The sequence below is a fragment of the Sphaerodactylus townsendi genome, linkage group LG07 (assembly GCF_021028975.2).
Source record: "Sphaerodactylus townsendi isolate TG3544 linkage group LG07, MPM_Stown_v2.3, whole genome shotgun sequence".
In the NCBI taxonomy this organism is placed as follows: Eukaryota; Metazoa; Chordata; class Lepidosauria; order Squamata; family Sphaerodactylidae; genus Sphaerodactylus; species Sphaerodactylus townsendi.
In genome coordinates, this window is record NC_059431.1 from 113,490,120 (window position 1) to 113,511,849 (window position 21,730).

A 21,730-nucleotide genomic window follows, 5' to 3' on the forward strand; every position below is an offset into this window, starting at 1 on the left:
TGGGCGAGGGGGGGAGCGTATTTTTTTAGAGGTTGAACCCCAGCCATTTCCCCAAAATGGGCAAGCAGCATAGGTTATTGAAGAATGGCCAACAGGATTGGGGGGGGGGGGGCAGGAGAGAAGAAATGTACTAGTTTGTCACTGTGGAGAACTACAGCAAAGACTAACCACACGCCAGGACAAAATCCGAGGCCAACTCGAGAAAAAGTTGTTCTGCAGATGTGCAGCTGCAACTCAAAGATGACTGTCGAGATGGGCAAATGGTGGCGAGAGCTTCAGTTCTCAGTCATCTTATTAAAAGAGGCAAGATTTCCCTCCCAGCAGAATGAACTCAGACAGCGTTATGAGAAGGGGTTGCGGATCGATCCAAGGAAGCCATATTTCAGACTGGCAGTTTCCACCCAGATTCAAGGCCATTCCTATAAAAATGCCATGGGATCTTTAATATTCACGGGGGGAACCTCAAGTGATAGCCGCTGTGTGTCTTCCGTCCCTCTGGCGCAACTACAATGAGCTGAGAAGCAAGCGACCTCAAGGCGAACACAGACCACCACACAACGAGCTGAAGATCGGTCCAGAGAGGTGGGACGTCCCCAAAGTAAGGAGGTCCAAGTCTTTACAAGAGACAAAAGCAGCGGGTGCGCATCGCTTACCCGAAGGTACATCTGAGCTTGAGACTGGTTAAGAGGCGGCGAGGTGGTGTTCCCCAGCAGCACCGATTGGGTGAGGGTTGTGGCACTAGGGGAGCTGACGCTTTGCGAACGGCTGATCAGCTGGGCAGCGGATGTTGTAGCTGAATTCATCTGCTGAGGTGGAAGAATAAGCAGGGGGAATGGGGGAAGCATATCAATAGAGCCATCCAGCTGGGGATCTGTGCAGCATTGCGGGGAATGGGAAATCCCACCTACCTCTCCCTGGCTCTCTGCCCTACCCCAACCCCCTACCCCCCCACCCCCGAATTCTACTCCATCTTTGGGTCCACTGCTCCTCCATTTCTGCTTGTTCCATCTCCACTTCCTCCCCCGAGTATCTTGCTATGCCTCCTTCCCTTGCCTCCCCACCCCAGCCTACATTTCCCCCTCACCAATTCCCTTTACTCAGATTCCCCACCATTTCACCGCTCTCTCTAGATCCCACGTCTGCCTCCCACCCAGCATGGAGCGACATTTTCTCCGGGTTTTGGGAGAGCCCTGTTCTTGGGGATTGCTGTGGAAACACAAAATCGAGATCTCACAAGGCCTGCTGGGAAGCTTGGTTATCAAAGGACTTGGGGTTTCAGGAGCATCGTGTTTTCTACCCACTGCAGCACATTTTCTAAAAGTCAACATTTCCCCCCAAACCTGAGGGTTCCTCTGAGTTTGCAGAAATCTCTACCCAGATCCTGGGCAGTTGAGTTGTGCCGATTTTTGATGAGGACCACAAGACCATGTTCGTGAGCTAAAATATTTATACCTCATCTTTCCTTGTGGCTCACCTCACGTTACAACCCAAAACCAATCCAATATTCTCTCCCCTCAACCGATGCCTGCAATTTAGATCAAATCAGAAGTTCTTGGAATGAAACAGCCCTGCAGTACTGCCTGAATATTTCTGCACAGAGCAGAAACCACATGGAAAAGGCACGAATCTGACTGGTATCTGATACTTTAAGTGGCAGGAGGTGGCAACTTTAGTGTTGGAGTGAGAGTGATTCCGCATGCCTGGACATTGGGGGATGCTAAAACTCTAAGTGCAGATGTGTGATCTCTTGGTGGAATGTTCCTCTCTTTCTCTGTACCTGGGAGTTGCCCTCTGACCCCTGCCCTCCTCCTCTCTCAGTAGCCATTGTTTCTTTTGTTCACCTGGACTTGCATGGAGTCAGACATTTCTACATGTCTCTCCTGTAGAAGCAGATGTTCCACACTTACACTCACGTGACGCCGGAAATGATGGCTACTTGTGCAGGGAAATGTATTCTTTAGTTTAGGCTTTCTATCTTTCTATTGACTGCAACAAGAATGTGAACAGAATCTACTGGAATAAATGCAAGCTTTACCTTTTCACAATGTGCCTCTTGGGAGGACTGATTTTACGGCACTCAATATCACATTTCCATGACTGGGCAAACTCTGCTATGTTAGCCAACTATACCCAACATTTAGTTGGCGTATGGGAAGGTACGAGAGGAGACCCTCCATCAGACAGGTGGGCCCCAAGCTGTAAAGCAGGGGTGGCCAACCTATGGTGCTCCAGATGTTCGTGGACTACAATTCCCATCAGCCCCTGCCAGAATGGCCAATTGGCAGCGACTTCTGCCGGGCCTGGCAGGGCAGGGCGGGAAGGGTGAGGGGGGGCGATTTTCCCAGTGTGCCCCACCCCCACCCCGTTGTAGCTACACAACTGGTTGGGCTGCCATTCTACTATCGGAAACTTGAAGGGATGGAGGAATATGATGATCCCCTCTTTGGTGAAAAAACCGAATTGTTGCTGTCGAACCATGTTCGGCTAATGCGATGGCATACGTGTGCGGACTGACCCATCAGGGATTAAATTGGAAGTGAATACCAAGGAATGTGTACGGTTCCACTTGTTCAATTGCCTCATTATTCATCTGCCAGCTGCGCTTTCTCCACATACTAGCGAAGGCCATTACTTCAGACTTTCCAACATTAATTTTCAGCAGGTTGCTCTCACTATAGAGCGAGACCGCCTTAAGGAGACATTTGAGACCCTTCTGGGAGCGAGACAGTCAAATTGCATCAACAGAATATAACAGAAGGGGAACAGTTCTGCAAGCACCCAGGTCATTACCAACCCATGGGATGACATCACATCACAACATTTACAAGACAGACTTTGTCTACGGCAGGGGTCTGCAACCTGCGGCTCTCCAGATGTTCATGGACTACAAATCCCATCAGCCCCTGCCAGCATGGCTAATTGGAAAGCACTCTGCACATGTCCAGGAGCTTTGGTTTTACACATCCAGGAAGTGAAAGCACTCTCCATGTCTACTCTGGTAAGTCATTCCAAAGGACCAGCCCGACCATAAACAAAGCCCTCAACCTGACTGTGGTGGATACACTGGGCACACGGGAGCATACTAGCAGATGCAGTTCGAGAAGTGTGAAGGGCCCCAACCTACGAAGGTCTTTCGGAGGGATAATCAGCACTTGGAACCAAGCCTAGAAGCAAATAGGTAGCCCAGGGCAAATTGATGCAGCCCTGAACTTCTAAGTTCCTAGTGCAGTGGTGGCGAACCTATGGCACTCCAGATGTTCATGAACTACAATTCCCATCAGCCCCTGCCAGCATGGCCAATTGGGGCTGATAGGAATTGTAGTCCATGAACATCTAGAGTGCCATAGGTTGGCCACCATGGTCCTAGTGACTAACATCAGAACGAGTCTCGCTGCTGAATTTCATACCTGTCAAAGCCTCCAAGAAGTCCTCAAAGGCCCCATACGGTACATTCCAATAGTCTCATCTGGAGATCACAGTAACATGGTTCCGCATGGCTAGCCCAGCTGAGTCAAAGCAAGGAAGCAGCAGAAGGGATAGATGCAAACGGAGGAAATACTACAGTGGTGGCGAACCTTTAGCACTCCAGATGTTATGGATTGGCCATGCTGATGGGAATTGTAGTCCATAACATCTGGAGCGCCAAAGGTTCGCCACCACGGAAATACTGTCTCCAGTTCTCCTTCTCCCCAGCAAACATTCATTCTCGGTTCCCAACCCAACGGATAATTCACAACCAAGACACCAATGCGGGAATGGGAAGGTGAGGGAGGGTCGCACGCACGACAGCCGGAGGGCCGTGACTTACGGAGGCCTGCGTGGTGGTCGCCTGTTGAGGGGTGCTCGTGTTTGGAGAGCTCGCCTGTCGGCTGGCCGCTATGGTGGCCTGTAAGAAACAGAGTCAACTGTCAGGCAAGCCGGAACTCTCGGTCCCATTGCTCCCAGCCTTCCTGGAATTCAAAATGACAGTAAAACCAAACACAAGACGCTGCCCGCAAGGGTGTTCTGTAGAGGACCCTGAAGCTGCCCTGCTTGCTACCCACAATGCTTCTTGAGAGAGGGCCACCAAAGAAGTGAGAAACCCGCCTGTAGATTAACACACACACACACTATTCACCAGGCAGGCTCCGCTCTGAAGCTAGACAACTGGTGGCAGGGCCTTCTCAGCTGTGGCACCAACCTTTGAAACGACCTCCCCTGGGAGGTTCACCTCCCTCCCTCGATTGCTGTCTCTTGACAGCAGGTAAAGACTTTTGTTTCATCTGGCACATCCCTATTAACACTTACCAGCCTCTCCTTCTAGCATCGCTTACGTGCCTTAATTGAATCACTGTATAATTTTTTGCTCCTTTCTGATAAGGTAAAAATGGCTAAGCTTCTAAATAACTCTAATGCTGAAATCTCTGGAGCTGTTGCTACATTTTTACTCTGTGTACTGCAAGTTGTGCAATAATGATCTTTTTACTGTATTTGGAATTCATGACACACACCGGTTTTATGCCTAATAAAGGTTTTGGATTTGGATTTGTATAATTTTAACTGTACTTTTAATTGTTCAAATGTTTTGATTTTCATTCAATGCACCTCATCTTGTTGACCCTGATTGGATAAAAAGGTGGCATGAAAATGTGTTAAACAATAATAATAATAATAAACAACCAGTATGCACAACACAAGATCTGGTGATGAGGTGCCACCAACATGTGGACAATGCCCAGCTCTCTTTCTCCCTCTCCTTTTGTGTGCTTACTTCTTGCAGCGTGGCTGTTGGCTTTGCAATGTGATTTTCCCGTGGTTTTCTGTTTGCTGGACTCATGCCGGCCGGACTCATGGCTCCACCCCCTCTCTGCCCCATGAGGCCTGTTGTTCAGCAGATCGTCGGGACTGTCTAGCGCACCGTCCCTCCCGGCCAGCTGTTGAGGCTCCGACCTCCCCCGGGACTCAGCCACTGCTTCCTGGGCTGCAGCTGTCCCTGCCTCCGCTGAAGTTGTCACTAGGACAGGTGTTCTCGTGGTTGCTGCGGTGGCCGCCTGGCCCATCGCCCCCACCTCCCTCCGACATGGCGTCCCGAGTCCAGGCATTGCGGCAGGGTCCACGCCCGCACCCGGACAGGTGCTCTATTAATAATGCAATGGACCGTATCAATTTCATGGGTCTACTGTACTATCGATAGACCTGCAGCATGAAAAATAAAAAGCCCTCTCAATCCTGGCCGAAAGAGCTGTCATGTGGGCAGGGGAAGGCAAGGAGAAGCTGGAAAACCCAAAGGAAAAGTAGCGCACCCTAATTCCATTCGCCTTCCCTGCAAAGGGAAGGAAAAGTCGCACTTTGCCCAGTTTCAGAAACCGCAGAGCTTCTCTGATCTGAAAGCGCAGCGACTTCCACAGAGGCCAAAATGAGTGCATAATAGAGAATCCAACCCAAAGGGAATGTGCACTTCATGCAGACAAACCACAAGTTCCAAAAAGACCCTTAGCAGCTCAGTCTGTGAAAACCCTGGACAACTGCGTGAAGGTGGCAACATGGCGGATGACGGCCAGCAAGCCAAAGCTCAGTCCAGACATGACTGAGGTGCTGCCAATCAAGGATTGAGGAGTCCCTGAGAATGAGGTGCCCAGCTTTGGGGTTCTGGGGTCTAGGGTGGCAGGCCAGGTCTACCATGTGGCTATCCCTTGAGAACGTAACCGGCTACCCAAACAGAGATTGCTCTGTCCTCCAATAACTTGGAGACAGCAATCATTATTCCTTCCTGTTCTGCCCCATCCCACAATACATAATAGCTCTGTGAGCCCAGCGCCATGACAGGACAGAGCTCACTTATGAGGAATAGGCTTGGTAGCTGAGCATCTGCTGGGCATGCCAGAAGGTCCCAGTTTCAATCCCTGGCATCTCTCTCACAGACACAGAAAGGAGTTTTTGGGATGCAAAGGACACGAAGCCCATCAATAAGCAAAAAGCCTGTTGAATTTGCTGCACTCCCTGACGAGGCAGGAAGATACTGGGGCAAGACGGCTACGACCCGCCTACAGGAAGTGACCAAAGTATATTTCCTGCCTCCTTGATTGACGGTAGAGAACAACCCAAACAAGATGGCCTACACCATCCAGGAGAAGGTCCCAGTTTCAATCCCTGGCATCTCCAGCCAAAAGGACCAGGCAGTAGAGGATGTGAAAGACCTCTGCCTAAAATCCTGGACAGCTGCTGCCAGTCTGAGTAGACAATATCAGTGGCGTAAGGGGAGAAAATGGCACCTGGGGCAAAATGGTGTCCACCCCCCACCCCCCCTTTATCTTAGTTCAGGCTAAAAAAGCAGCCTATTCAATTCAGGCTGAAAAAGCAGCCTGGTGGGAACAACACTTCCCAAGAAGGGGGAAGGGTGCGGAGGGGATTTTCCGCCCGCCACGTGACCCCCAATGGGGCGGCCCTGGGGCACCCCCCCATTGGCACGCCACTGGACAATATGGACTTTGATGGACCAAGAAACTGATTCAGTTTCAGGCAGATTCATGTGTTCCTGTGCGTTCGCTTAATTGCAGTCAAGACCTGTCCTGGTCGTGTCACTGTGCTGTGCACCCTTGTTCCAGAACAAGCATTTCTAAAGCTGTTTGGATGCCTTAGTGTGATGACAGCTGCTGCTGAACCAGACCTGGTGTGCTGTGCACGGGCACACAACAGATGGAAAGACGTTTGCATCGAGAGGCACACGGAGCTGACAGACAGAACTTAGCCTTTCAATGTTTACCGGCTGTAAAGGAAAATATAACACGACCTTTACAGGGCTGAGCTTGAATGATGCACACAGTTTTTAAAAAATACCCCAGGAAAGGGGAAAGCTAATCGTTTGTCGTTTTAACCCGGTTTCCCAACACTGATCTTTTGGTGATGAGAACTTCCCCTGTTCCCCTGACTGTTACCTGCCTGGAACAGAACAGCAGAGAAAAGTGTAGGCATGGACAGAGAGACCCATTTAAGAAATTTAAATTTGTGAGCTAGGAAGAAACGGGGGATGGAGGGAGGAATGCAGTATGTCAACAAATAACTAGCAAAACGCCCATTAGCAATGACCAGTAGTGGGTGGGGTATCTGCGTATATAAAGGGTGCTTGTGTATTTGGTAGTCGGATCATAGATTTTCCTTCCTCCACCCTTACAGAGGCATCGCCCTGAAGGATCTCAGCTCACGAAGGCCAAGCCATGTAGTGTCAGGGGTACAAATTGCAACGGTCCAACCGTACTGCAACTCCATCCTCAAGACCAGCACTTTCCTGTTCTTCATAGAAACAGCTGGGAAGATTCACCTACATGGCAGGTGATACGGAACTCTCTGAACTAACTGGCAACAGCTCTGTGGGCTCTCAAGCAGGGAAAGGGATTTTTTTTTTGTTAAATTGCTTATTTTAAAACAAGGAATTGTCACAATCGACATGAGCTGGGCACAGTAAAAAAACAAGCGACTGCCTCATCATTATGTCCTTTCAACCACCTAAGTCAGTGATGGCGAACCTATGGCACGGGTGCCAGAGGTGGCACTCGGAGCCCTCTCTGTGGGAACATGCACACAGAAATCATTAGGTGGGAAGTAGAAAATCACCCTCCCACACACACACATCTAGGCTGGCCTGGGCCACTGAGCACAATGTGCAAGAACTGCGGTGAGTAGGGAGGACTTGGCTGGCGGGCCTGGTGCCTGTGCTCCAGGTGGCTGCTGCCCGAGGGGGGGGTGCAGAGGAGGCAGAGATGCCAGGGAGGCACAGAGCGGTGCGCGCGGGACTTGCTGGAGGCTACAGCAGACTGGTCCCTGTTTAAGCAGGCGCGGCGGAGGAAGGGGGAGCCAACCGTTTTTTTCTAAACTAAAACCTCAGCATTCAGGTTAAATTGCTGGGTTGGTACTTTGCGATAAATGTGGGGTTTTGGTTGCAATTTGGGAACTCGGTCTCAAAAAGGTTCGCTATCACTGACCTAAGTAAACCTCAAATGAAATGAACAATCACTTTTATAAGCTACCATTCTATATTCTACTTGAGGAAATGTATCAGTGTTTGCCCTAGCAACATATTTATTTATTTATTTTATTCCATTTCTGTCTCGCCCTATCCCCGCAGGGCTCAGGGCGGGTTGCAACATACGATTACAATAAACAGTAATTAAAGCTTTAAAATATATAAAATACTAAATGTAAACATTATAATGCTACAATACTAAAACAATAAGGCAGATGTTAAAATAGATGGTGATTACACCCCCCCCTCCCCCGCCGGGAGGCCGAAAGAAGATGGGATTGCTTCTTTCAATCCAGCTGGTTCGGTGAAAAAGTCCTGGTAAAACAGCCACATTTTACAGGCCCTGCAGAATTGAGATAATTCCTGCAGGGCCCTGACATCGTCGCTTGGCAGCTTGTTCCACCAGGCCGGTTGTGGCCAGCTGGATGTCTCTCGGGCTGGGGATCATCAAAAGGTTCCCCTCTGATGAGTGGAGGGGCCTTTGAGGGCAATATGGGGAGATGCGGTCTCGAAGATATGTACACTGATTGTTCCATGTGGGTTACAACTTCTTGCCACGCTAGGTCCATGTAACTCACATCTTTGCCCTTTTGAAGAGCTGTAAACTGTACAAGATTATAATAATCTGTAACTTCATAAAAAAATCTCCTTGAAAGTGTTTTCTGACATCTGCTGCTTAAAACTGTGTAACTGGAGAGGGCTTGAACTTGGGACCTTCTGCTTGCTTGTATAGCATCTTGGGCAGAGGTTTTTCACTGAGCAAAGCCTTTCTCTAATGTGACCATATAGATAGACAGATAGAGAGAGGGAGGGAGGGAGTTAGTTATAGGGATAGAAAGACAGAGAGGAGGAGGAGGAGGAGGAGGAGGAGGAGGAGGAGGAGGAGGAGGAGGAGAAGAGAGGAGAGAGAGAAGAAGGAGAGAAAGAAGAAGGAGAAGAGAAAGGAGAAGAGAAAGAAGGAGAAAGAAGAAAGAGAAAGAGAAGGGAGGAAGGGAGGAGGGACCGGCGGAGGAGGGAGGGAGGAGGAGGGAGGGAGGGAGGAGGAGGGAGGGAGGGAGGGGAGGAGGAGAGGGGGGAGGGAAGGAGGGGAGGGGAGGGAGGGGAGGGAGGGGAGAAGGAGAGGAGAGGGGAGGGAGGAGGGAGGAGGGAGGGAGGGAGGAGGAGAAGGGAGAAGGAGAAAGGAGAAGGAGAAGGAGAGAAGGAGGAGAAGGAGAAGAAGAGAAAGAGAAGAAAGAAGAAGAAAGAAGAAGAAGAAAGAAGAAGAAAGAGAAGAGAGAAGAGAGGGAGGGAGGGAGGGAAGGAGGGAGGGAGGGAGGGAGGAGGGAGGGAAGGAGGGAGGGAGGGAGGGAGGGAGGGGAGGAGGGAAGGGAGGGAGGGAGGGAAGGGAGGGGGGGAGGGAGGGAGGGAGGGAGGGAGGAGGGGGGGGGGGGAGGAGGGGGAGGAGGAGGAGGAGGAGGAGGAGGAGGAGGAAGGGGGAAGGGGAAGGGGACCAGAGAACCCACAAGGCCAGTCAGTTTGGCTTATCTGTTCCCTGGTAAGTGAAGAATCTATCAGTATTAAAGATAAAATGATAAAACATGCTTAAGAAAAAGCAAGACCACCTGCTGAAAGGAGTCAGCATGGCTTTTGCAGAGAGCAAATCCTGTCTACAAAACTTACTAGAGTTCTTTGAGGTGTAAACAGGCATGTGGACAGGGAATTGAACCGGTGGACATTTTCTCTACTTGGATTTCAAAGGCTTTTGACAAGTTCCTCACCAGAGACTGTTGAAAACTCAGCAATGAGAAAGGAATAAGGGGAAGTCCTCCTATGGATTAAAAACTGGTTGAGAAACAGGAAACAAAGTGGGTGTAAATGGGAGGTTCTACTCCCTGTGGGAGAGATGTGGAGGTGTCCCCAAGGATCACGTTTTGGGACCAGTGCTCTTTAACCTATTCATAATGACCTAGGAAGTAGGGGTGGGTAGCGTGGTGGCAAGTTTGCAGATACAAATTATGTGGGGTGGTGAGAACCACAAAGGATTCTGCGAAGAGCTCCAAAGCGGACCTTGATAAATTAGGTGAAGTGGGCTCAGAAATGGCAAATGCAGTTCCAATGTAGCAAAATGTAAAGAGTGAGTACACACAGGGCAAAAAAATCCAAACTTCATACACGCTACAGGGGTCAGTGCTATCAGTCACAGACCAGGAAAGGGATTTAAGGCGCTCTTAGTTGATAGTTCCAGCCAGATATCAGCTCAATGCATGGCAGCTGTGAAAAAGGCAGAAAACTCTATGCTGGGGATCATTAGGAAAGGGAATTGATAATAAAACTGCAAGAGGTGTCCGGGCGCCACTTGCCATATAAAACATTGGTCTGGGAGCCATTTCACTTGGAGTACTATGTCCAGTTCTGGTGTACGATCTCAAAAAGGATATTGGAGGAGATAGAAAAAAAAGAGAGAAGTGCAGAGAAGGGCAAACAAGGATGATTGAGGGACTGGAGCACCTTCCCTATGAGGAGAGGCATGCAGCGTTTAAGGACTCTACTTTAGTTTGGAGGAGGAGGCTGACTGGAGGGGGGATATGATTAAGAAGTCCCTATAAAATTATACATGGGGTAGAAAATGTTGACAGAGAGAAATTCCTACTCTCTTTCTCTCTATACTAGAACCAAGGGCATTCTATTGAAAATCGCTGGGGGGGGGAAAGAGGTGGGACTAATAAAAGGAAACACTTACAACTTCACGCTAGCGTGTGATTGGGTGTTTGGAACAGACTGCCTCAGGAGGTGGTGATGGCCAATAGCCTGGATAGCTTTAAAAGGGCTTGGACAGATTTTATGGAGGAGAAGTCAGTTTATGGCTACCAATCTTGATCCCTCTTTGATCACAGGATTGCAAATGCCTATAGCACAGACCAATTGTCCGGGAGCAACAGCACATGAGACCATTAAGTTCACATCCCATGTGAGCTCCCCAAAGGAGCACCCTGGTGGGCCACTACTGGCGAAGTGCAGAGAGCTGGACTAGATGGACTTTGGTCTGATCCAGCTGGCTTGTTCTTATGTTCTTATGTTCTTAAGAAGAAGAAGAAGAAGAAGAAGAAGAAGAAGAGGAGGAGGAGGAGGAGGAGGAGGAGGAGGAGTTTGGATTTATATCCCCCCTTTGTCTCCTGTAGGAGACTCAAAGGGGCTTACAATCTCCTTGCCCTTCCCCCCTCACAACAAACACCCTGTGAGGTGGGTGGGGTTGAGAGAGCTCAGAAGAACTGTAAAGATAGAGTGGTAGATAGAGAGAGATGAGAATGAACAAACTAGACTTAGCACTATTGGGCCATGCAGCTCCCCTGCCCATCCACACTTGGGACCTCTCAATTCCACATCTTGCTCCCTCTTCCCAAACTCTGCCCGTTGACCTCTCCCCTCCCCCTCCCAGGTCATTCTATCCCAGGCAAGGTTAACTCTTTGGCATGGCCAACTCACCTGTTGAACTGCAGCCAGGCTGTGAAGCTGTGCGCTGTTGAGCTGCTGCTGGAGCATAAACTGGTGGAAATACTGGGCTGCGTTGGGCTGCCTCTGCAGGGCCTGAAGAGCCTGCCATAAACAGAAGGAAGACACCACTCAGAGCACGGAGTTTGCAGCCTCGCAACGAGGGGCCACTGGCAACAGCCTACGTGGAAGACAAGCCCCCCAATGGCACCTAACTGAGCTGTGTCGCCCATCAAAGACATGATCGAACTGTGGGCTCATGCATGCTAGCTGCTCTGATACAAGGGCTAAGAGCACAACATTGGACCGTATTTGTTGGTAGGTACAAAGCAACAAGCCAGCTTTATGTAGTGGTTCAGAGCAGGTGGACTCTAATCTGGAGAACAAGGTTTATTTCCCCACTTCTCCATATGAAGCCTGTTGGGCGATCTTGAGTCAGTCACAGTTCTTTCAGCCCGAGCAAAGGAAGGCCATCGTAAACTACCTCTGAATGTCTCAAGCCATGAAAACCCTATCAGGTTGCCAGGAGTCAGCTGTTAACTAACGGCACTTTCCATCACGCAGCAAGGACAACCAGCTAGCAATGTATAGGATGCCCCATATCCCTGCCTGATTTCCCTGCGTGTGACTACACTAGATTGGCAGCTGGTTGCCTTGTTTCCTGGTCGGGGGGGCGGGAGGTGGTGGTGTCTGTAAGAAAGAAGAAAAAGAATTTGGATTTATATCCCGCTTTTCTCAACCATAAGGAAAAGCGGCTTACAATCACTTCCCCTTTTCCCAGCGTGGTGTAGTGGTTAAGAGCAGGTGCACTCTAATACGGAGAACCGGGTTTGATTCCCCGCTCTGCCACTGGAGGCTTATCTGGTGAACCAGATTAGCTTGTGCACTGCAACATACGCCAGCTGGGTGACCTTAGGCTAGTCAACAACAAACAACACCCTTATTGGAATAGATTGATCATGCAATAGAGACATAAAATAAGTCTCATAAGGCCAGGACCTGTCACAAAAACTGAGCAATCTTCTCCAGAGTGAAAGAATCATCGCTGTTCTGAAGCCGCAGGATAGTACGGCTTAAAGGACCATTAGTCTTGGATAAGAGAGAACAACCATCTCTAAGTAGAGAATATTTTGGGCAAATGAACCGAAGGTGTTCAAGAGTTTCGATAGAAGTCGAGCAGTTTGTACAGACTCCATCTGGCTGGGGTATATTACAAAAACATCCATGTTGCAGAGCTGATGGAAAAACATTACATCTGGCCCTCGTCAGAACTCAACTTTGTTTGGGCTCGGTTAGATGGTAAAAATATTTGGCCATTTGTCGCGGTTTAGGCATAATACCAAAATAACGTGGGGGGCATGATGGCGGAGCACAGATTAGGAGATATTGTTGCTCCTGGGCTGGTCACAACTCTTCGGGGCTCTCTTAGCCCCACCCACCCCACAGGGTGTTTGTTGTGGGGAGGGTGGGGAACTCTTCTACTCTTCTTCTTCTTTCCAATCCCACAACAGGGACTCTGTGAGGTAGGTAGGGCTGAGAGAGTTCCAAAGAACTGAGACTAGTCCAAGGTCACCTAGCAGGCTTCATGTGTAGGAATAGCAAAACAAATCCAGTTCACTAGATAGGGCCACCACTCACGTGGAGGTGTAGGAAATTAAACCCGGTTCTCCAGATTAGAGTCCACCGCTCTCAATCACTACATCACACTGGGAGACCTCAGGGGCTTCACACACACCCAGGTGACCTCATATCCTGAAAAGTACCAACTGGGTTTCATATCGATTTCATAGTTTTATTGTAATGGGCTGTTGTAAGCTGTCCTGAGCCTGAATCAAGAAGGGCAGACTAAAAGCCAAATCAATTCTAATTCTTCTTCTTCATCATCATCATCATCATCATCCTCCTAGAGACCTTGTGAGTAAACTCTCATTTTCTCATAGCAAAGGCTGTGGCAAATGTAGAGGAGCATTCACTTGCCAGTCCTCCTTAGATTAGCCTGTGCACTGTGCACTCCCACAAATGCCAGATGGGGGACCTTGGGCTAGTCACAGCTTCTAGGAGCTCTCTCAGCCCCACCCACCTCACAGGGTGTTTGTTGTGAGGGGGGAAGGGCAAGGAGATTGTAACCCCCTTTGAGTCTCCTACAGGAGAGAAAGGGGGGATATAAATCCAAACTCTTTTTCTTCTTCTTCTTCTCCTCCTCCTGGATAATTCTATAGGGTGTACTGTTCTTGGCCAAACTGCTGGGAGGTGGGAGCATGGAGGGAATGAAATCATAGCCAAGGCCAAGGGAGGAGCCTGGTCAGGGAAAACTGCTACACCCCTAGCTCAGTGATGGCGAACCTATGACACAGGTGCCAGAGGTGGCACTCGGAGCCCTCTCTGTGGGCACGCACACAGAGTTTGTCATGTGGGGAGCGGAAAATCACACCACCACCACCACCACCACCACCCCCCACACATATATCTAGGCTGGCCTGGGCCACTGAGCACAACGTGCGCGCACCGCGGTGAGCAGGGAGGACTCGGCTGGTGGGCCTGGTGCCTGTGCTCCGGGTGGCTGCTGCCTGAAGGGTGGGGGGCAAAGGAGGCAAAGATGCTGGAGAGACACAGAGCGGTGCCCGTGGGACTTGCTGGAGGCTAGAGCAGGCTGGCTCCTGCTCAAGCAGGTGGGGCGGAGGAAGAGGGAGCCAACCGTTTTTTTCTAAACTAAACCTCAGCATTCAGGTTAAATTGCCAGGTTGGCACTTTGCGATAATTAAGTGGGGTTTCGGTTGCAATTTGGGCACTCGGTCTCAAAAAGGCTCGCCATCACTGCCCTAGCTCAAGAACTGGCATTTCCGAGTCCAGGCTACAAGCAACAATAACACGATCTCCCGAACAGCTACTGCCCACATTCTTTGGTGATAAGAACAGGACTGGGGACAGGGGGAGAAGAAAAGACACCAAAGACGACTGAGCATTATTTTATGTGATGAGAAGAGAGACACGACTGAACCACTGAGTGGTCCAGCGTAGACCAATTGCTTCTTCCTGCAGGGGCTTGGATGCAGTTCTTTATTTATTTCATTTGCACACCACTTTTCTCCTCAGTGGGGACCCAAGATGGCTTGTATCATTCTCTCCTCTATTTCATTCTCCCCATCAGGTTTCCCAGGTGGCATCTGCAGGTGACTGGCGCAGGGTTATCCAGCAAGGTTTCACGGCAGAGTGGGGAATGGAACCTGGGTTTCCCAGATGCTAGTCCGATACGCGAAACTACGACCCCATACTGGGGCTCTGTATGTAAGCTGACGGTCTCAGCCAGGTTTTATGGAGATGGACTGGATGGCCGTGGCTCACAGGACACACGGGACTTCTCACCTGCACTGCCTGCCGTTCATAGAGTGTCATCTGGGATATTTGAGGGCGCGTGCTTCCACCAGAGCCTGAGTTTCCGCTGGCCGAGTTCGAGTTCTGCTCACTTTCTGTCTCCATGATGGCAGTAATTCCTCGCAAAATACTCTCTAACGTCTCTTGTCTTCAGCCTTCCTGCGCACAAAGAAAATTAGAGGTTACTTCCCTGCAAAGAATCAGACTCTCTTGACGCCCTCTCTGTTAGAGGTGGCATCATCTATTCATGTACGTATTCGTAGTCAGCCTTTCTCACGGCGAATCATGCAGAACGCCACTGGTGGTCACATACAGCTCTCAGCAAAAACTGGTTCAATGCATTATTAATAACCTACAACCTATGATGGGCAACGATACTGCTCTCTCACAGACATTGGGAGGCCAACTTTTTCTTGCTGATAGGTAACTTTAAACAATTTCTCATGAGAGTAATGCCCTTCCTAGCATGGGCAGAGACTCTAGGACCCGGGCCAGTGTGAAAGGACTGGTCCCTCTACTCCCCCAAATTCTTCACATGCAATAGAGAATTGGGGGGAATCAACCAAGACTGTGATTACGCAAACCTCACGAAATTCTCCGTCTGTAGAACAAGGAGAGAAGAGCATCCAAAACAGCTGAGTTCGGTCCTAGCCAGGACTTTTGAGGGCCCCAGCTGACTCCATGTCTCAAAACTCAGAAACGCATCTTATCGTGACATGTCTCTGAAGATGCCAGTCACAGATGCAGGCAAAACGTTAGGAGCTACAAATGCCAGTCCATAACCACACAGCCCGGAAAACCTACAAGAGCCAAACAATGATTCCTGCTAAAAGGAAATTACTCAGTACCCAAGCAGGTCAATCCTGGAACAAGATACATCCATTTTTCTAACTCTATCACCCTCGCCCATTTAGCATACGCCCCAAAAAGTGATATCGGGTCACCTCTCTGGTTGAGCTGTGGCTTATGTGTTTTTATTTTATTGATTGATTGATTGATTGATTGATTATATTTATAGACTGCCTCACCCCCGAAGGGCTCGAGGTTAACAGGTTCGGCAATAACCAGTGCCGCAACATATAACCATAAAAGAACCCCATTAAAACAAAGATGCATCAGCAATTACATTAAAATGAATAAAACAAAAATAAAACAGCAGAACATCAAACAAAAGAACAGCGCCTGGTCGAAAAAGGCCGGGAGGGGAAAAGGCAGGACCCAAAACAAAATCACGGCCCTGCCAGAATGGAAATGGCAGCCTCATTGGGGGGCAGTAAATCCGCGGCCGGTCTCACCAAAGGCCTGGTGGAACAGCTCTGTCTTTTTAATGAATCATTTAAAAATGTTAAAAGTTGCTTTTAATTGTGTTTCTGTGGGGACCCTGATAGGGTAAAAGGGGTGGCATAAACACGTTTCAAATAAGTCTACGGAAGTCAACAGGCTTCTTAAAAAGTAACTCTGGGCATTAAGACACTAATGTCTGGAGCAAATGCAAAAACATCAGAATGCTGCACTTCAGTAAGGCAAAAGAGGTTATATAAGAAACCCAGGAAGGCGAATGTCAACTGTGACAAGTCATGGATACCGTCTGCTATTTCCTACAGCAGATGATGAGAAAAACCCTGCCAGTCTAGATGCAACCTCATCAATAATATCGTGCAATTAAAACTAATCCATGCAGATATTGCACCACTTTTGCTAATTATTCCTATCTGGAACATTATAGCGCTCTTTTTAAAACCAAGTTAAGAAAGGATGGAAACTGAGCGGGAGGCAGTGATATTTAACACCGACGGTTGCGTTGTGCCGCTGGAAAAAATAGTTCACATTCTTAAGTATCAAGGTCAAATGTTTAGGCAGCTAGGATTTTTCCAGCTTGTCGTTGCAGTTAAAGGGAAAGGTCTTCATAAGCAACATTAACGCACCGCAGGCAGATTGATTACTTGAGTAATGAGGCGCAAACAGTTGGAAGAAAACAAATTCTACATTTGAACTGAAGTGGTCAGATTTACTTCCAATTTTACTTATGATACAATAACTGGCATGGATATTTGTCCACATTATCCAAGGTTGGAATTTTGTCTGCTTAATATCAGAGCGCCATCCATAAGGAAAAAAGGGGAGGAACAACTGGAAGTAGTCAGAAAACTATTCTGTACCTTTAAGGATCCAATACTGTGAAACTCAGTATGCTTAAACAACACTAAACAAACACATAAATATAACAAACTCCACAAAGGCAATTTGCTCCAGCAATAATCTTTTGCAGTGATATATCTCCAACAGACGAAAACAACCCTTTTAGGGCTAAACCTAAGTAAACACTATGCTAAGAAATTTCTCTTACAATAATATATCTCAAACAGACAAAAAGCCTTCTTTATACCGACATAAGCGAACACTATACAAGGGGTGAGCTAAACCCCAGGTTGGGTTATGCCTCGTGCTCTGCTTCTATGGCCCCATCTAAAGACCTTGTCATATATTCAGAATGATTCACACAGAAAAGTTAGGACCTCTCAATTAGAACAGGGGGTGGGATTTGAGAAGCACAATCGTCCTAAACGGGAGAGGAACCACAGAGGAAAAAAAGATAACTGGGATTGGCAAATGGTTTAAACACTCGGCACCTGTACAGAGATGGATGGATGGATGGATGGATGGATGGATGGATGGATGGATGGATGGATGGATGGATGGATGGATGGATGGATGGATGGATGGATGGATGGATGGATGGATGGATGGGGATGGATGGATGGATATGGATGGATGGATGGATGGATGGATGGATGGATGGATGGATGGATGGATGGATGGATGGATGGATGGATGGATGGATGGATGGATGGATGGATGGATGGATGGATGGATGGATGGATGGATGGATGGATGGATGATGGCAACCACAGAAGGAGGCACGTAACCAGTGAGAAACAGGACCGGAGCATGAAAGAAATTTGCAGGGGAAGAAGAAATGTCTTCTTGGAAATGCCTCAAGGCAGAAGATACAGGAGAGCTGAAAACTCACAGCAAATGAAAGAGTAAATTCAAAGATAAAGCCAAGTCTGTTGTGGGTTTTCCAGGCAGCGGGTCATGGTTTTTGCTCCTGGCGTTTTGCCCACACCTATGGATGGCATTGCATATCTGTCACTCCAACTCAATCTGCAGCCAATCACAGCTCTCCGAGGTACTATCTAAATCCCAGCAAGTAAGCCCTTTCCTTCGATAGAGTGGCGTGGGGATGAATGCCATGCTTTCCGCACCTTGGGGATGGGAACTCTTAAAGGAAGGCCATTTACCAAACAAAAGAACAATTTGCACGAACAGCCAAGGAGGACAACAGGGGCTGTTACAACGTAAGGTTAGTACTGCTCTGCTCAGAACCCCTCAAACATATGCCCCTCAGGACATAAACATCCCCCCTGGATCTGGCCATACAAGGACGATGTGACCCATGCATACAAGCGGGGTGGGGGGATGCCAAAATATGTGTCTCCTTCCGGCATCACAGTCCTACGGTAGGTTGGCTTGGCCACCCTTTCTTCTCTGCCTCTGCTCTGTCAAAGGATAGAGAGTGCAGCGGAACGTCATGCAGGTATAACCCTACGAGCAGGTTTGGGGGCGGGTGAATCCTGTCAATTCAGCTATTGGAATTGCTGGCCAGCTGCACTCGATCCCTTCTGCAGGATTTACAGCAGCCCCATGAAGCAGCCCCAAGAGATAAACAGAGATCCCCGGGCCACAGGGGCTACACTTCCTCCCTTAAGCAGTGAAAATGGCCATCTGAGAACCCTCATGGTTATGCTGCATTGGCTGAGAAATAACAAGTGCAAATGTGATAAATGTACAAGACAAAAAGCAGTAACCCCAACTAAAGAACAAACACGTGCATTAAAAAAAATACTCAGTGAGGTTTAAGCTCAAAAAGCGATAAGTACAGCAAGTTAACAACAATCCCATAGATGCGGTTCCAAATTCTATGTCCATGTATGATTTATATCTTCCACTGCTTTGAGATACTTGGCTGTAGTGTGCAGTGGATTCTCATATTGGACATAGAATTTGGAGCTGCAACTGTGGGATTGTTGCTTGTAGTGTTAGTGCTTTTTGTCTTGTATGTTTATGCTGTATTGGCGACAGCTCTGCCTTGCTTACAGAATTTCGTTCCTGGAGCTCTTCAGTACAAAGGTTTGGTTGTTTGACTGTTGGATAGATAAGGCTTGGCTTCTATCTAATGCTCAGGACTAACCTCAGTTATCTTCAGCCCAGAACTGACCCTGGGAGAGCACGGGGGTGGGGGGTGGGGAGGAATCATCCATGACTTGCGGAGGGGATAAGCTGCATCCTAAATGAGAGTTTTTCCCTCCCAGTAAGCTTTACGGGAGGCGACAGGGATGTGAATATGCACTTGTTCTTTGCAGGGCTGCCAGTTTACTGCCGATGTGCCTCGTCAAATATTGCTCTTGAGGATAATTTTCACCACCTCTCCCCCAGGACTTCAATCCATGACTGTCCTGGGATTTTTCTGGAGGGTTTTTCCTGGCAACTGAATTGCAGAGAAAGCTGGCTGATCGGGCTGGAGCAGCCATGACTGCTTCCAGTGCGTTGGACTGTTAAAAGGGAATGGATCCCCCACCTGCAGAGTTGCCAGATGTGGATCGGATTCCTACAGATCATGCTATAATCCAGTGGTCCCCAATGGGGTGACCCCCAACACCTTTCCCGGCACCCACTGAGTGTTTTCAGAAAGGGAGTGAGGCCAGCTGAGGCTTCCACCCAGCAAGACTTCTGACTGACTGTGCAGATGTGTAAAAATGTTGCCTTGGCAGCAACAGCCATCACAGCACAAGGCTCTTCACTTTGTGAATGAACGAAACTGCAAGAGCCACTATGGGTCTGGCTTCACCATTTTGTGGCTGCATCTACCATGTTGCACTGGAATTCCAAAGTTGCCTGGAGGCTCTTATGTTCTGTGAATGGACAGATGTCAACTGAGAGACCTTAAAGCCGCATGCTAGCAAGCACTGATTGGTTGTATCCAGATGTAATAGACAAGAGGGCACCATTAGCACGCCACCCAATCAATCAATCAATCAAACCTGTACTGGCATTAAATATATCAACAAGGTAAACATCAGCCACAGTACACTGCTGCATTAGTACTGGCAGTTATAGTCATAAGCTTAGCATCTTGAATCCTCATAGCAATTAACAGGAACTTGACCACTGAAGCTGATTCGCTAAAAGTCAAGATACTAATTCCTTATTGGAGATCCTTAGGCTGTTCACTAGTAATAGTTCAATAAGAATTTTCCACTGAGGTGTATATAGCTCACAACGCAGAAGCACGTGTGCAACAGTTTCAAGTTGTCTCTGTGTACAGGAGCAGCATCTTTCAATGAGGAATGTTCATAGATCTGCCCCCAAAACAAGTGTGTGTCAACTGTGTCGGTACAGACTACAGTGCAGTTACGTTCTCTGTTCCTAGGGGTTGTTGCTTTTTAATTAAAAATCTGTTTTCTGCTGAGAAAGCAAAGGTTTTCAGAGCCTTCAATGGCTCAGACAATTACCTTTTTAAAAAATCAATCCTGCTTAATGCGCAACACAACTCGAGGCCTTATTAAACACAGCTGACCAAATACACGTTCTATTCGCTTTTTTGTTATTTCTGAAAGTGTGTTTTACAAAGCCTGCTGGTTAAAAAAGTGAATGAGCAGTAGAGGACAAACGGTTAGCAGAAAGTCCAGTGCAAAAGGGGATTCATTGGGCATTGAAAAGTTTCTGCAAAAGTAACAGTCAGCACCTGGGAGTGAGATATTTCAGCCCCTGCGCACTGCGCACAGAAAGATGCCGAAAAGAGCCAGGTGAGATTTGTATAGGACAGTGAAGGCGAACCTTTTCGAGACCAAGTGCCCAAATTGCAACCCAAAACCCACTTATTTATCGCAAAGTGCCAATACGGCAATTTAACCTGAATACTGAGGTTTTGGTTTAGAAAAAACTGTTTGCTCCGAGGTGCGCGTTACTCGGGAGTAAGCTTGGTGAAGCAACCATGCAACGCTTCGAAAGGGTGAATCACAACCCTAGGATGGTTTACTGAGAAGCAAGCCCCATTGCCAGCAACCGAGCTTACTGCCAGGTAAAGGATTGTGCCCAGGCCAGCCTAGATGTGTTTGGGGTGTGTGTGTGATTTTTCACCTCCCCACATGATGAACTCTGGGCGCGTGTGCCCACAGAGAGGGCTCTGAGTGCCATAGGTTCGCTACCACTGGTATAGGACTTCTCTTAAGGGGCAAGTCAACTGTCAAAGTGGAATTGCTTCAAACTCAAAAGAGGGGCATTTCCAGGGTTCTTTTTTTTTTAAATTAATGGTGATAATGTCCCAAGTGGCTTAGGTCACCTCTTGCACAGAAAGCATTTTATCCATTGCAATAAAAGTATAGCTAGTCAGTTCTCTGTGCAAGCGCCAGGTCATTAGTAACCGATGGGGTGACGTCGTATCACAACCTTTACTAGGCAGCCTTTGTTTATGGAATAGAGTTGAGACCGCAAGGGCCATCAAGTCCAACCCCCTGCAAGGCAGGAACACACAATCAAAGCACTCCCTGTGGTTTGTCATTACCTTCCCTAGTCGTCTACACTTACTCCCAGCAAACTGGGTATTCGTTTCAACAACCTCAAAAGGATGGAAGGCTGCGTCGACCTGGAGCCAGCTCCCTGACCCTGATCTCCGTCAGTTCGAGCTCAGGTTGTGAGCAGAGCTTTGACTGCAGTACCGCAGGTTATCACCCTGGGCCATGCAGCTCAGACTGTAACTACACGTGTTCTATCAGAACTCGCTTGGATTGGTCCAGTGGTCCATCAAGTCCAGCATCCCATTTCACAAAA

The 21,730-nt window shown here is 48.4% G+C and overlaps 1 protein-coding gene across 4 annotated transcripts in view; it reads right to left on the reverse strand.

Annotated features, from left to right (window-relative positions):
* Nucleotides 1-21,730, reverse strand: part of PHC1 (polyhomeotic homolog 1) — a 249,717-nt gene that overhangs the window by 20,668 nt on the left and 207,319 nt on the right. For 2 of the 4 annotated variants that reach the window (XM_048504790.1, XM_048504788.1), the window contains exons 1-4: nucleotides 14,831-14,946; nucleotides 11,462-11,572; nucleotides 3,809-3,886; nucleotides 654-803 (exon numbers count right to left, since the gene is read on the reverse strand). In XM_048504790.1, the coding sequence (XP_048360747.1) occupies nucleotides 654-803; nucleotides 3,809-3,886; nucleotides 11,462-11,572; nucleotides 14,831-14,944 (453 nt within the window). In that variant the 5' untranslated portion in view covers nucleotides 14,945-14,946. Of the gene's footprint in view, nucleotides 1-653; nucleotides 807-3,808; nucleotides 3,887-11,461; nucleotides 11,573-14,830; nucleotides 14,947-21,730 lie in introns of those variants that run through there. The other 2 variants (XM_048504787.1, XM_048504789.1) reach the window with 2 other exon arrangements.